The 14959-nt window shown below is 34.7% G+C and overlaps 2 protein-coding genes across 2 annotated transcripts in view; both read right to left on the bottom strand.

Moving 5' to 3' along the window:
- Evi5 (ecotropic viral integration site 5) overlaps positions 1-8356 on the bottom strand; it is a 41391-nt gene extending 33035 nt beyond the window's left edge. Inside the window, exon 1 of the mRNA XM_090120260.1 lies at positions 8200-8356. The gene's annotated coding sequence lies outside the window, so the exon portion shown is untranslated. The remainder of the gene's footprint in view (positions 1-8199) is intronic.
- A 3818-nt stretch (positions 8357-12174) lies between these two features.
- Positions 12175-13654, bottom strand: LOC149910893 (uncharacterized). Its single transcript, XM_090103296.1, has 2 exons — positions 13152-13654; positions 12175-12897 (listed from the first exon to the last, which is right to left on the bottom strand). The coding sequence occupies exons 1-2, from the start codon at positions 13519-13521 to the stop codon at positions 12572-12574; spliced, it is 696 nt and encodes a 231-aa protein (XP_089959422.1). The 5' UTR covers positions 13522-13654; the 3' UTR covers positions 12175-12571.
- Between the last annotated feature and the right edge of the window lie 1305 nt (positions 13655-14959).

Raw genomic sequence — 14959 nt, 5'->3', positions numbered from 1 at the left:
ATAATTTAAGGGCCCTTAGTAGGTGAAAACGGCAAAATGGACTGTTATCTTTGAGCTATAATTGAAAATATTGAAGTTTTTTCGCACTGAAACTTGTATGTGTAACGCGATGACTGTTTCCAAAACACGATTGGAAAAATTTTTCTCGATAAAAAAACTCTAAAATCTATATATATAAAACTCAAAGGTGACTGATATACTTAGTGATCTATCAACGCACAGCCCAAACCACTGGACGTATCGGGCTGAAATTTGGGATGCAGGTAGATGTAAGGACGAAGGCATCCGCTAAGAAAGGATTTCCCGAAATTCTTGCGGGGACGGGGAAAAACGGGGATACACGTACAAAGTCGTGGGCGGAAGCTAGTATCATATAAATGCTCATTACAACCGTATTTTACGATAATAATTCGTATAAAATCACAAATACATAGGTATTTACCTTCTCGATTTCTTGACTATTTTAGATTTAGAAAATACTAAAGATAAATTTATAAAGAATAGAAGAAATTCGATCACGAGGCGGGACTCGAACCCGCATCCTTTCGCGCCATTCCGGGGCGGATGCCTGACCAACTCGGCCAGTCGTGACCCGCCAGAACGATCGAGTTTATTCTATTCTTTCAGTTTTGTGTCTAAGGGACACACCGCGCGCCATCTATTGATAAATTTATATTTATAAAGCATTTGAATGCCATAAAACTAAAATATCAATTTCTGATACTAAATTTTTTCATTCACTTTTTTATAAAAATGTGAATGGCGCTTCCGATTTTTAGTTTCGAGCACGTTGATTCCATACTTAGCGCGGACCCCCTCACCCCTCACCTTAGGCGCGAATAGCTAAATTTTCGCTGACCGCCTAACCCTTCTTAATGATGAATTCAGTAAATTTTTACTTCCCGCATTCATTGCATAGTGTGCCAGGAAATAAATATATATTATGTAGCGATCTGCGCCGGCTTCCATACGCCTAGTTACCTACGCGACGTGTTACAAGGTATCTCCCGAGATTAAGTTTTTAGAAATCCACAGCTAAGTTCCTGTGATTAGCGTTCAAACAAGCAAGTAAACAAACTCTTCTGCTTTACAACATTATACTATGATTAGCCACTACTGTGCTCAAATTAGTGCGGTATTTATGGACGTGCATGCGAAGCAATTACGTAGAAGTTGAGTTCCATAATGCGACAATTACGCGTGATTACTGAAATTGTTAACTGCTCAGTCCTGCTAGTTACTATTCATACTCTATTCGTCTCATTCATAAATGTTGCTTATTCGAGATTTAAATACTTCATAATAAAATAAAAAGGCCATTTATTTTCTACTAAACACTAACATTTTACATGTTACAATCATTTAAGACTATTTTTATTTGTACGTTATTCATGAAAATTATCTCTACATAGTGGAATATTGCATACTTCAAAATAGTATTGCATGACATTATTGTCAATTTACAACGAAGGCATCTTGGTAGAGTCTACTATGTCCATTTACTTGCAACTACATTAGCAACTTTGTTCAGTTCAGAATTCTGAAAATCTTGTTTTATACTTTTTCAGCGCCGTTTGTTGTCGTTGTTTGGTTTTTTGTTGTTTTACTTTTTATTATTTGTACTATTTTGGTGTTAAAAGTGTATTTGAAGCGCATAATATTAACAAAAATAAAATTGATGAACTAAAAACTAGGTAAGTAGTTGACATACGACATCTTTTTTGACTTAGATATCCTATTGAACAAAATTTCAACAGTATACCGAAGTAGGATGGCTGTGGTTGCTTCCCTGCGTTACTGGATACACAACGACACAACGAATAGGCAGATAGACACACGCACATATAACATAAGCCCGAAGGCATAATATATTGCAGAGGACATTTTTATGGGATATTTAGACAGTGAGCAGTGGTGGCTCAGTGGTGAGTCCTCGGACTTCGAATCGATAAGTCCGGGGTTCGAGACCAGGCGAGCGCACAGGAAATAAATTGATTTTTCAATTTATCTGCGCATGTTGTAACATCACCACTGCTCGAACGGTGAAGGAAAACATCGTGAGGAAACCGACATGTCGAAGAATTAAAAAGTTCGACGACATGTATCATCCGCCAACACGCACTTGGCCAGCGTGGTGAATTATGGCCTGTACCCTCATAGGAGGCCCGAGTGGGAACGTATATGGGCTGTTGATGATGATGATTTAGACAGTTATCAAACTGTTTCCGCCTTCACCGCGTGGAGGTACTCCCAGCTTATGTCGTTTTCATTAGTACATTATATATACTATTAACGTTCACACTGCTCTATAAATAATATACAGTTCCCGTGATCCGCGCTTTCGCTCATATTTGAAATCATTAAAGTATTTTTGTAATTATGTATAAGCATAAAATACTCGTGAAGCTCTTTCAAGTGATACCAAACACGGTATATTTATTTTAATTTTATATTAACATAGAACTTTTTGTCCGCTAGAGGGCCCAATACTAAATTTGGTGCCAAGCTTTATATAGCTAAGTCATAAGTCATAACTAGACATCGGATTATATGCATTTGCATATTTGCATATGCAAATGCATAAAACTCTCTAATTACGGCGTTAGTGCATATTTTAGCCTTTTTCCCCAATCGTGCATATTTCGTTAAGTAACGGGAGTTTTGATTGGTCGACTAACCTTTATTAGCCAATCAGAACGCTCAGCGAGTAAACAAACCCTATTTTGGCATGGTAAAATGGCGAAAAATTACAAAATGGGCTCCATTTTAAGTAAATTTTGAGCCATTCAAAATAGGGCTAGATTACCCTTTCGGGGCTAAAAACTTAAAACACGGATTGAATTCCAAAAAAGGGCTAGATTTAGCCCGGAAAGGTCTAAGGTGGCAACACTGGGCTCGCGGGTGACAAACTTCACAAATTTGCGCTCGAAAATTAGGTAAAAATGCTTAATTGTATATTGGCACAAAAACTATACTTAATTTCAAGAAAATTTCACTGTTTTTGTACATCTTAGATTTAAATATATAAAATAATAAAGGTATTTTTGATTTTGTATTGTGCATATTTTAGGCATATCAGTCGTTTTTAGTGCATATTTCGGCCTTTTTTAGTGCATATTTGCATGCATATTTTGGCATTTTGTTAGTGCATATAATCCGATGTCTAGTCATAACCAACATTATTCTGATAATTAGTAAAGAAGCTATGAACGAAAAGATGTGAACTATATGCAATCAGCCCATGAATACAGGTAAAGTCACAAGCAAATGCTAGTAATATTATGTATTCAAAATGTACAAGTAAAGCGCTTTCAAATGATACCAAACACGGCATATTTATCTTAATTTTATTTTTTTACTCTGTCGCTAGAGGGCGCCACATTAGATTTTGTGAAACCCCATATAGCCTATAACCAGCGGACGATTAAGACACTTCTAATGATATGATTGTCATTTGTCGAATTCTGATAAGTAGTTTAGAAGTTACGAGGGAACAGATGAACATACATACATACATACATAGCCTGTCAAAAGCATAACCCTCCTTTTGCTTTGCCGTAGTCGGGTAAAAATACATTGGAAGTTTAAAATAATATAAAAGCATGGATTATTTGCAAGTTTATACGAACAAGGCAGTTGAGATTGGTCTCAATCAAAAATAACTAACCAAATTTAGGTGAAATTTGATATGTACAGGGATTATCGAACACATTTCAATTAATAGCTCTATACTATTACTATACGAGAAAATATTATAGCAGCGAGTTGAAGCCAGCTATAATTAGTGAAATGAACATTCATAAATTTATTCCGCAGTTTCATCTGCATTGCTCCGCTCCTGTTGGTCTTAGCTTGATAGCCTATAGTTTTCCCCGATAAATGGGCTATCTAACACCGAAATAATTTTTCAAATCGGACTAGTAGTTAGTGAGATTAGCGCGTTCAAACAAACAAACAAAACTAAACTCTTCAGCTTTATAATATTAGTATAGAAATGTATACAAAATAAGGAATTGTTATACACATTCGCACAGCTTCAAATAACAAAAATAAAAAAAACAATCGCAACTTAAACATTATAGAGCTAGCGCGCACCACGACTTTCTGCAGCGTGATTATTTTATCGCAGAAATACAACGTATGAGTTACTATGACAATGCGCGCACATGCGATTAAATAATCACAGCGATTTTAAAATTATTGTGATTTGTCACATTTTGCTGCGATTGCTCGCGACGCGATTCTATATTATTCTTCAAATTGAATTAAGACAGTATCTACGTAAATATGATGATGTACGTAATGCCAGTATTATTTTAAACACAACTTAGTCATAGCTAGGTCCTGGGTTCGAAATCTTTTGAAAATCTTGAAACATGGCCCTGTGAAATAGTCAAGTAATATTATAATACAATAGCAAAACAAAATCGCAAAGCAACAGGAACATAATAATATTATGGTAACACAAAAACAATGAAAATAAAAATAATATTGCAATCGCTGCGCAATTAACTCGGTGTATGTAACTAATGTGTTATTGTGTAAAATTGCATTTTAATTACTTTTCTAATTAAACTATGACTAATTTTAATTAGTGGAAGCATGAGCTGGTCGTGTTTTCAAGGGCTAATTTGAATTCTAGTTGAATTCCGAAGGGAGTGAAAGTAGAACGAACCAGCGAACAGCATTGCTCCGCTGCGGTTTAGTTTATGCAAATATGTATAAGTTAATACAACTAACGCAGTTTGAAATATTCACATTTGATTATGGTGTCTCGTTACAAACTGCACTTAAACATTAAAAACAGAAATGTTTAGTATATAGTAAATTTATGCCCGTTTTCACCAACAACCCGTAAAATTAAAGTGTCCTCTAACTAAACTAGATTATCCACTTGCTGATTATAAATGTGAAAGTAACTCTGTCGGTATGTAACAGAGCGGCCCCGTTTCTGCAGGAATCTGGGATGAAGATTGGAACTTATCATATTTATGATAATATGTACTTCACACGGTATTGGATTTCAAATTCATTTGAGTCACACGGACACGTATGGTGTTATCCAGCAATTCGCTCGGTTGGGTTTTCAAGGCAAAACGGGTGACCTGAATTTAATGACACAATGAATAAGCTAACATCCTAGGTTGGGACTTGGGAAGCGACCACGCAGGCAAGCCTTCGCTATAATTTTCTTTTCAATATTACTTAGGTGAATCGAATTTTTCTGCAAATTATAACAATATAAGTCGGTTATACACAAAAAAAATTGGGTAAGCATTGTTATTTATAGTTTAAAAAACAATATCCCACATCCATCGTATTAATTCATTCACTATATCTCTAATCTGAGGTTTTACGGTTTTTAATGCTACAGGCACTCCAATACTGGTCTGCTCGTTAAATCATATAATTTTTGAGTAAACTCAATAGTGAACTTAATTTATATTCTATTCTTTATTAATTTATATTTTAAAAGCATTTGAATGCCGTAAAAACAAAAATATCAAATTCAAACTCAATATTATTGATAATTTTATTTCGACATGGTAAAGTACATTTGATCCGTTAAAAGCAACCGATACTCAACAATAAACGTAGGTCTAAACACATTATATACTTATTTATTTTTTACCACCGAATAGTTTTGCACGAACGCTCGAGCGCGGTGAGATCGCATCACTCATGCCGTACATCGACCTGCCACCGTGCATCCCTTTCACACTTGATATCATCCACGTTGTATGTGGCGTTCCCGTCTCTTTCTAGCCAATTAATTTTTCGTAGCTTTTTCTCTGATCTATTTCCGCTGTAGCGTTATAAAATTACGCGAACTCAATTTATAGCAGTGGATAGACTTCGACACATTCAAAGCGTTATCCAATAATATCGAACTGGATGCATTTTACCTTATTTGCTCTTCAATTTCAGCAAAGGCTTTTCAATAAAATTTTCTGGCGATTTTCACACATAAAATAATGCTATTCTAAATGATTAGATCTCATGTTATAAAATATAAAAATATATGATAGACTACAGGCCCGTGTTGAAAAAATTATGGGTCATTTGACCCACCACCTGACCTATCTAGAATGATATAAGAGCATAAAATAATAAGATTCAGCACTATGACGTCACTTGTAAGCTGTCCACCTGAGTGCAGATGAGAATTCGAAGGTTCAGGTAGAGATTTTCTCCCCTTGTCTCCATGATTTTTGTACGGCGTTGCGGAATAATTGATTAAAAGTAGTATAGAAATAGTATGACACAGATGCCGTACAAAATCAAATGACCAAATTTACCCCGGCAACTGTCGAAAAATAAAAATAAATTCTGACTTTGTGGACCACCATTTTTGTACGGCATCTGTGTCATACTATTTCTATACTGCTTTTAAGCCATTATTCCGCAACGCCGTACAAAAATCATGGAGACAAGGGGAGAAAATCTCTACCTGAACCTTCGAATTCTCATCTGCACTCAGGTGGACAGCTTACAAGTGACGTCATAGTGCTGAATCTTATTATTTTATGCTCTTATATCATTCTAGATAGGTCAGGTGGTGGGTCAAATGACCCATAATTTTTTCAACATGGGCCTGTAGTCTATGAGTATTTTTATTTACGCCCTATACCAACTTATCCTACGAATCGAAAAACCTGCAACTTGAACTTCCGAAAGCGAGAGAAGCGCGTGCTGATCGGCGCAATCGTGCAGAATCGGCCATCTACATCAAGCGAAGTAGCGTCAGCAATCAGTAAACAAATAGAAAATAATAACACAGTCCAAGTTTTTAATTAATTAATAATTCTAACGGTTACCGAGATTTTTACTTTAAAAAAAATATATATTTCATAAAATATTGTTTTTTGAAAATATTTCAGTTGGTACTAGTTTTACATTAATGAATCTTAGGAATCAAATAATGTTTATTTAATAATGTTTCAATTGACACCCCTTTTTAAGTAAATCGGTCCAGTAGTTATCAAGATATACCACACAATAGAAAGGCCCAACGGCCACCTCTGCAACGTTATAGCTACCCCCTCCATACCCCTAGGTACTGCACTTTTTGTGTTCATTTTTGATATCAGTAGTCCGTACGGTGGAGGTGAGTCCCACGGAAATGAATTTTATTTGAATTGGGGACTGTACTTATTGGAAAATTATCTAAAGGGTAAATAGTTTCTTGTCAAAGAAGACCAAAGTTCTAAAATTGTCCTAGAACTTTTTTGTAAATTCCCTGAAATTGGCATGTATTGGGATTATTATTATATCAACCTTGTCTGCGAAAGCCGAAACGCTCCAAAAAGTAGTTCTAAGAGATCTTGACTGAGTTGATATGTAGCAATATATTTTAAAGCATTTGTTTGCACCAATGTTGAAAATTGATATTATAACTCTCTATGCAAATAATAGATTGACTTTATGCAGACAACACGAGCTTGCATTGTGTAATTGTCATTGTCACTGAATGTCTCCATCTCCTCTTGACATAGATTTTCAAGGAACAAAATATGTACTCTTTCATCTTATTTAAAAATTTGTTATCAAGACAAATAGGAATAAAACCAAAACGATCATGTTTTCATAATATCAAGCAAATTTTTTAAATTTTATAAATACCTGAAAACAAGGTGCAGATCCCTCTAGAAGTTTTCTTATTCCACTTGGGGTCATATAGATATCCTCCTGTTTAAAGTGTTGTGAACATATAACACTACTTGTATGAGGTTTCCAGTAATTATCAGAAGTTTTAAAAGTTCTATATTTTTATTTACGACTGACCGGTTGGCTTCGTTGGTAGTGGCCCTGCCTTCCAAGTCAGAGGTTGTGGATTCGAATCCCACCCGGGGCAAATATTTGTGTGATGAACATAGATGTTTGCTGTGTGTCTGGGTTTTACATATTAATATCTATATAAGTATTTATTTAAAATTATATATGTATGTTTATCAGCCATCTGGTTTCCATAACACAAGCGAAAGCTTAGTATGGGATTAGATCGTGCCGTGTGTGAAAATTGTCATGAAATATTCATTTTATTTATTTATTGTAAAAGTATAGAAATCGATTTCATATTGTATTGACATAGTTTTTACTACAGCAGGTACTGTTAGTCTTGTATGTACTTTCATTTATGATCACTATCGACAAACCACAAAAGCATCTATATTTATCCATAAAACAATTGGTACTCACATATTGGGGACACAGCACGTACCGATAATTAAAAATTTAGCACGATGTTCTATAGTAATAACAAAATTTTGATAAAATCGGAACCGCCCAGCTGGCACAATTTAAACGCACACTAAATGACACCACTCAGCGAATGACATTATAAATACTAATATTACTTGCTCTGTGACGCACACACTACACAGATTAAAAACAGTGCTGCCACTTGCCAACAGATCTGACCACCAAGAAGCTTAATACACATAAGTGTGCGTCCACACTGAATGCGCGGTGGCGGCGGCCTAGGCGGGCGCGACGAGCGGGCGCTCGCGGTGGCCACACCGACGCGCGAGCTCAAGTAGCGGTTCGACGTTTTTCGGGTGTTGCAAACTTTGGACGATTTGCTATTTTTACTGGACAGTCCGATTTTGAGATGAGATCATTATAGAAGTTGTACACGAAATAAATAAAACAGAGGAATAACGGGTGAATCTTATATGAAGAATTGAGATTATACCCTACAAAATTACTGTGGTGTATATAAGTGTTTTAGATTGAATCGCACTTATAAATAAAGAAGTTTCACTTCAACAATTAAGTACTACGCGCCCCGGCTCGCTCATTACCGTCGCACTAGGCTTCCGCCTTAGTCATTTCAATGTGGACGCAAAGGCGCATTTCATACGTTTGATATTTCGCGCCCGCCGTCGCAACCGCGCTAGGCTCGCAGTGTGGACCTGCACTTACACTGGAGATTTCAGTATGAACATTATCTTGTAACAAGAAAATATGGCGTTGAATGACGCCTGTATGTTTTTTATCCCTTTCACACCTAACTTGGCAAGTTGGTGTGAAAGGGATAAAAAAACATACAGGCGTCATTCAAGGTCATATTTTCTAGGTATGTACTGATGGATAATATGGTTTGAATACTGTCGCCACTTCTATTTACTTTGAAAACGTAAAAAAGTTGTTGTAGTAACATAACTACTGAAGATGGACATAATATGGTATCGCGGACTTTCTTATTGATTCATTCTTTATTACCGTATAAATTTTTTTTGTTCTGTCTTCAATAGATTCCGCAGCGCACGCGATGACAGAATTTTTATTAAGGAATTTTATACACCTTGGGTTACATTATTGCATTTTTGGTAAGGATCTCTCATTTTTTTGAAAATGCAATAGAACCTATGTTGCTCAGTAAAGATGCAGCTTTCTAATGGTGAAAGAATTTTTGAAATCAGTCCAGTAGTTTATGCGTGAAAATCATACATACATACTTATTACTTACATAATTACAAACCTTTCCTCTTTATAATATTACTTAGTATAGAAGTATAGATAATGAAATTAAAGTTAACATTTCAAGTAAAGTAATAAGATAAACCTATCTAGAGAGCAGAATAATAGCGACAAATTCAGAGTCACATTAATTATTATGAACAAATGTGCAGCCTGGGATGCACTCTAATTAACTCTTTTCGTTCTTTAACTGGTGTCGACCACAAATCGTTTCCTTTCACTTTAATTATGATAGTTCGGGCGCTTGTGCACTACAAGGAATTTTACTGTCCGGCATTCCGATTTTTTACGGTCCGGTGTGGCATGAAAAAACCGATGAATTGCTTGTGCACCTGTCCGTCTTTACTCGGATCAGTGAGGTACAGTTCAAGGAAGTTTGGCGGTATAATGCTATCATAAATGATTGTTTTTGCATTTTACAAGAAACGAGTAAAAAATATAGAAGGTGAAATATTATATTACTTCGTTATAATAAAAAATAAAGTTCCGTAAGAGATTTAAAATGCGTGTTTCACTTATTTATTTTAATCGGTGACGAGGAGCTAAAGCTATTCCCACTTGAACTTTAACTTACCAACACTTACTTAGATAATAATTATAGGTCAATGCTTGGTCAATGTATATAAAATAACAATACCAACTTCTCAAATCTCATTGCCAACTAAAAGAAAGTAAAACAAGAGCTTGCTTTTAATTGGCATATGCAGTGATAACAGTAAAATCCAAGCAAGTGGGCATTCGAAAACAATTATACCTACAGCGACTCGTAGACACAACAAACCATCCGGAATAGGGAAAAGTAAAATGTCGGACAGTAAAATTACGTATAGTGCACAAGCTAGTATATAGATTAATGGCGTGCCATACCGGACCGTAAAAAATCGGAATGCCGGACCGTAAAATTCCTTGTAGTGGACAAACGCCCTTCTACTTCTACCACTATCATCGGGCGACCGACGATGATACAGTGGGTAACCATCGTTGCCTGTGATGGTCTTTGCCGTCAATTTTCGTGGATACCTTTTGGAACACTCGCTGTCAACCATGCATGGTGATTGGCGGTTGATGGTGCCACACGGTCCATGAATCATATATTCGTGATTAGAACATCATGTCGTGTCGTTCTGGATCGGTTACAGGATTAGCAATCCCGCACATACAATTTTCATCCGCCCGAATTCTTTCGACTAACCAAATTAAAATGTGTGCATGCTGCAAGCCTTATTTTTGTCATTCGATTGAATACATCCATCATTGAATAATCCCAAAGATGTGTTGCTTTTGTAACTCATGATCGGATTTTTTGCTTGAAAACATGTGTGGTAATATCAAGCCGATCACTTGATATCTGTCCGGGAAGCAGCAGTTGAATAATTTCCATCCATTTCGGATTACATGTAAAAGTAATGAATAGATCTGGCCGACCATAACGACGAAAATATCATGTATGTCATTGCATCTTGCGCATATTCACTTGGGCTACCTGTGTATGTCGCCGGTAAAATAATCAATAGACCAACACTTTCTGCACCTTCTTCTGTGCTAATTGCATCGCATAAATGGATGTAATCTTCAAAACGCAATTTAGCTTGTTTATAGCAATTTGATAGCAATATTGTTGACGCAGTCGACGAAATCGCAACAAATAATTGTAAGAATTTTTACATTTTTAAAGAATTTTTTTAATAATTAATCGAACTAAACTTCTTGGTTAGTTTCCCCACCAAAAATACCTTATTAATTTCTGAAAACACAAACATTTGAGAAATTTTTATGTATCTGCTTTTATTGCACTTTTTAATAATTGATTTTAAAATAAATACAAACAATATTTATTCACCCTTTTTAATTTTTTATTATTTTACACAATACATTTTTGAACGCATGAATGTCAAACATTATTTTCCGTATTTGACAGGATTGACAACTAATGATTGACATGTACGAAAATCAAAATTTTGGGAAAATATTAATTCGTCTAGTTTTTGTTGTTTTTATGATTTATTCTTCTATTCTGGACGGAGACAAATCCAACGAATCTAAAACCATGAAAATTGGTTCAGTAGAACTCGAGTTATAAGTGTTGGAACATACAGACTTTCTTTTATATATATAGATAAAATCTTCCAATATAATATTTGTTTAAACAATCTATATATTATATAGATTGTTTAAACAAATATTATATTGGAAATATCACGTTACTAATAATAATCTTTTTCCTCTATATATAATCATCAATTACCTACCACTCAATTTGCTTATTATTCAATTCTGATTTTAGTGAAGAGATTATAATATTTAATAAAGAAGCTGTGCACCGCGGTTTTACTCCGCTACTGTCGCGTCGCGTCGGTCTTAGCGTGATGATATAAATTATAATAGCCTTCCTCGATAAATGGGCTATTTAACACTGAAAAAATTTTTCAAATCGGACCAGTTGTTCCTGAAATTAGCGCGTTCAAACAAACAAACAAACACTCTCAGATTAATTATAATATTACAAAATACAAAATACATAGGTATATATTATAAATAGTATATTGGTATACAAGGGTATACGATATACATTACTAATTATGAATTGAAACTCGGATTATTTCAGTTGTTAGTTGTTACACATTTGAAAAAGCACATTTTGTTCCGGTCAGGTAAACTTAGATCAAATAAAGAACGATACACTTTATTTATTGTTTACTTTATTGATTTTTAATTAAAAATTGGATGTAGGTATGGTATGGGTGATATGATTTTTTATAATTACGTTATTATTATACAAATTTGTATAGGTAACTAACTACCTACAATTAAAATATGATTAACATTTAACATTTTTAAAAGATGATAAAAGCATATATCTTAAGGATATAATATACTCTTGTTATAAGATTTTTAAGGCACACACGATTTATATCATGTCATACATAATCTATACGCAATAGAAATCTATTAACATGATCAACATCAAATATTAATAATTAAGAACACACATGATCATTACACGTACACAAATTGTATACAATAGGTTTGCCAACAAAAAAGTTATTTCAAATATTCATTCATTTTCATCATTGTCAGAATAGCTTGTTTAAGCTGTCTTGCTTTTCTTTATTGTCGATGAAGATATCTTCGAAGTTTGCTTTCGTTTTATCCCCCTAGCCGAGATATCAATTTTCGGAGTAGAACACATACTATTTTGGGAGGTAGAGGATTCTATACTATTTTGTGAATCAACTTCCGAATTAACTGATAATTCTGAACCAGCATGACTCAATGAAGTGGGATAACCAGTGGACGTATTTTCTTGTTCACTAATATATTTGGATACGTCAGTAGAACGTAGGACACTTCGTTTCTTTCTCATGATATCTGGTTTTGGTACAGAGTCACCATCAGATTTATGTTCACTTGCATCTGAAACAAAGTTATCATTGATTAAAATACAGAGCATTCGAAAACATTACTATACTTATAATAATTTATTATTAACTTCGTGATAATAATGATTTAAAAATATCTACTGGGGTTTGCCTAATTTTATAACCTGACTTTACTGTATTATTAATTGATACTAATACACAGAGGCCGTAAGTACCAAATGTAGATTGTAGACATACAATTAACGTAAATATTTGGACTATGGCTTTCAAATATGTGTTTTTTTGTACCTTCGGTGCTAGCAAGCTTAGGCAATTCAATAGATGGCGTTCTAGACCTAAAGGAGGAACAAGGTGCTGATATTATTTCGTCCTCACAAAGCTCTTGGTCAATGTCACGTGCATCAGGATTTTTTTTACGTGATTTATTCGTTTCTGACGTTTCCTGTTCCACTATCACGCTTAACTCTTCATTTTCGACGCAACCGCTGGTTCCTGAAGACCATTCCGTAAAATTATTATAATTATATATACTTCGGAGATCATATATCTCTGGACTACTGGGTTTTTCTACTGCATTTAATTCTACTGATTCTTTGTCAATAGTATCAGATTTCGGGGCATCACACCCTCTTCGATCTGCCGATATAATTTCCTTCATTTTTTTCTCTAACTCCTGATAAAACTCTTCTGGGTCATCGTCATCTTTTCTTTTAGGTACCACTTCAATATTTAGCTCTGGTAAATATTCACTCGAGTCAGTACTGCTGCGTCGCTCTCGCGATTCTGATGAGGGAGATAACCCTGAAAGTAAATGAACAATGATTTAGTTATTATACTTTTTCTTTATTTTTCCGATCGCATTTGAATCACTACATAGTATAAAACAAAGTCGCTTTCTCTGTCCCTATGTCCCTTTGTACGCTTAAATCTTTGAAACTACGCAACGGATTTTGATGCGGTTTTTTTAATAGATAGAGTGATTCAAGAGGAAGGTGTATATGTATAATAATTAAATTAAATAGTGGAGAAGTACTGTTTTTTTTGAGGTTTCTAATGTGATGCCGTAAATAATTACATTTTTTCCTCTTACCTACATTGCAAACGCAGGCTGAACCCTACGAGTTTTATCAAAATAATGTACTAAGTATTGAAAAAGTCAACAGAAAAGTCCGTGATGGTATAATATAATATTAAGTCTATCTCTTATGGATAACCCACAATAACTTTTTTTTGTCATTTACTTTAAAAATTGCGGGACGTAGCGTTTGCGGCGGTACCGGCCGGCCGCCATTGCACCCGTGCGAAACCGGGGTTTATATATAAAGAATAGTTTATGAGCAAACTACAAGTATCTTTTGCACATGATATCCCTCATAGAAGTGGACTTCATCACAGGGCCGTAGCTAGTCGAATTTGAGGTAGGGCAGCGGTTCATCATCATTATCTCCAGCAAAATTAGCCATAAGAGGTTAAAAAATACTAATAGCTAAGTACAGGCTTCTATTTTGATAAAATAAATATTGTCTCAACTTACTTGGTTCCTCCTCAGAATATTCTTCATTACTTGAGCGCGACATATTTAATTAATAGAGTTTTGTTTGATTTAACAATTAAATGAGATTATCGTGTTTAAAAAAATACTCTTGAAGAGGGTAGACGTGAAATAAAAGAATTCTAATTACGATGATCTGGGATCAGGAGTTGCCATTTGAAAAAAAAAGAAGAAGAAAAAGAATTACGATGATAGTCATGGCTAAACTGTGAACACGAAATGAAATGAGATATCTAAATAAACATTTAATTAAGTGTACAAATTCTATTTATCCATATAAAAATTTGCCAGTGTGATTCGTTTTTGGTTCAAGCAGTCACAAAATTCATCGATTTACCCACAGATTTACCTATACTTTATAATATAATTATCTGTGTTCAGAGTATTCGGCCTGATTACTGTTTGGACTTCTGAGGTTTGGACTTTGGCATGGTTTTGACAGTTGACTGTTGAAGATTATGAAAACAAAGAAAATAATAAGGTCGATGGTTCATAATAATTTCATATCGCCGATCTTCTCATTAGTTCATTACAGAAAGTGCTT

This window comes from Colias eurytheme, chromosome 1 (genome assembly GCF_061535395.1).
Source record: "Colias eurytheme isolate Ceu_HAF_F1 chromosome 1, ilColEury1 Martin Lab GWU primary, whole genome shotgun sequence".
In the NCBI taxonomy this organism is placed as follows: Eukaryota; Metazoa; Arthropoda; class Insecta; order Lepidoptera; family Pieridae; genus Colias; species Colias eurytheme.
This window is presented reverse-complemented; position numbering and strand designations above follow the sequence as displayed.

Bases quoted from the DNA above. Each gene is read 5' to 3' on its own strand.
- LOC149910893 (XM_090103296.1), bottom strand. From the start codon at position 13,521: ATGAAGGAAATTATATCGGCAGATCGAAGAGGGTGTGATGCCCCGAAA. The intron at 12,898-13,151 runs GTACAAAAAAAC...ACTTTGTTTCAG, and splicing joins TAAGCTTGCTAGCACCGAAG to ATGCAAGTGAACATAAATCT.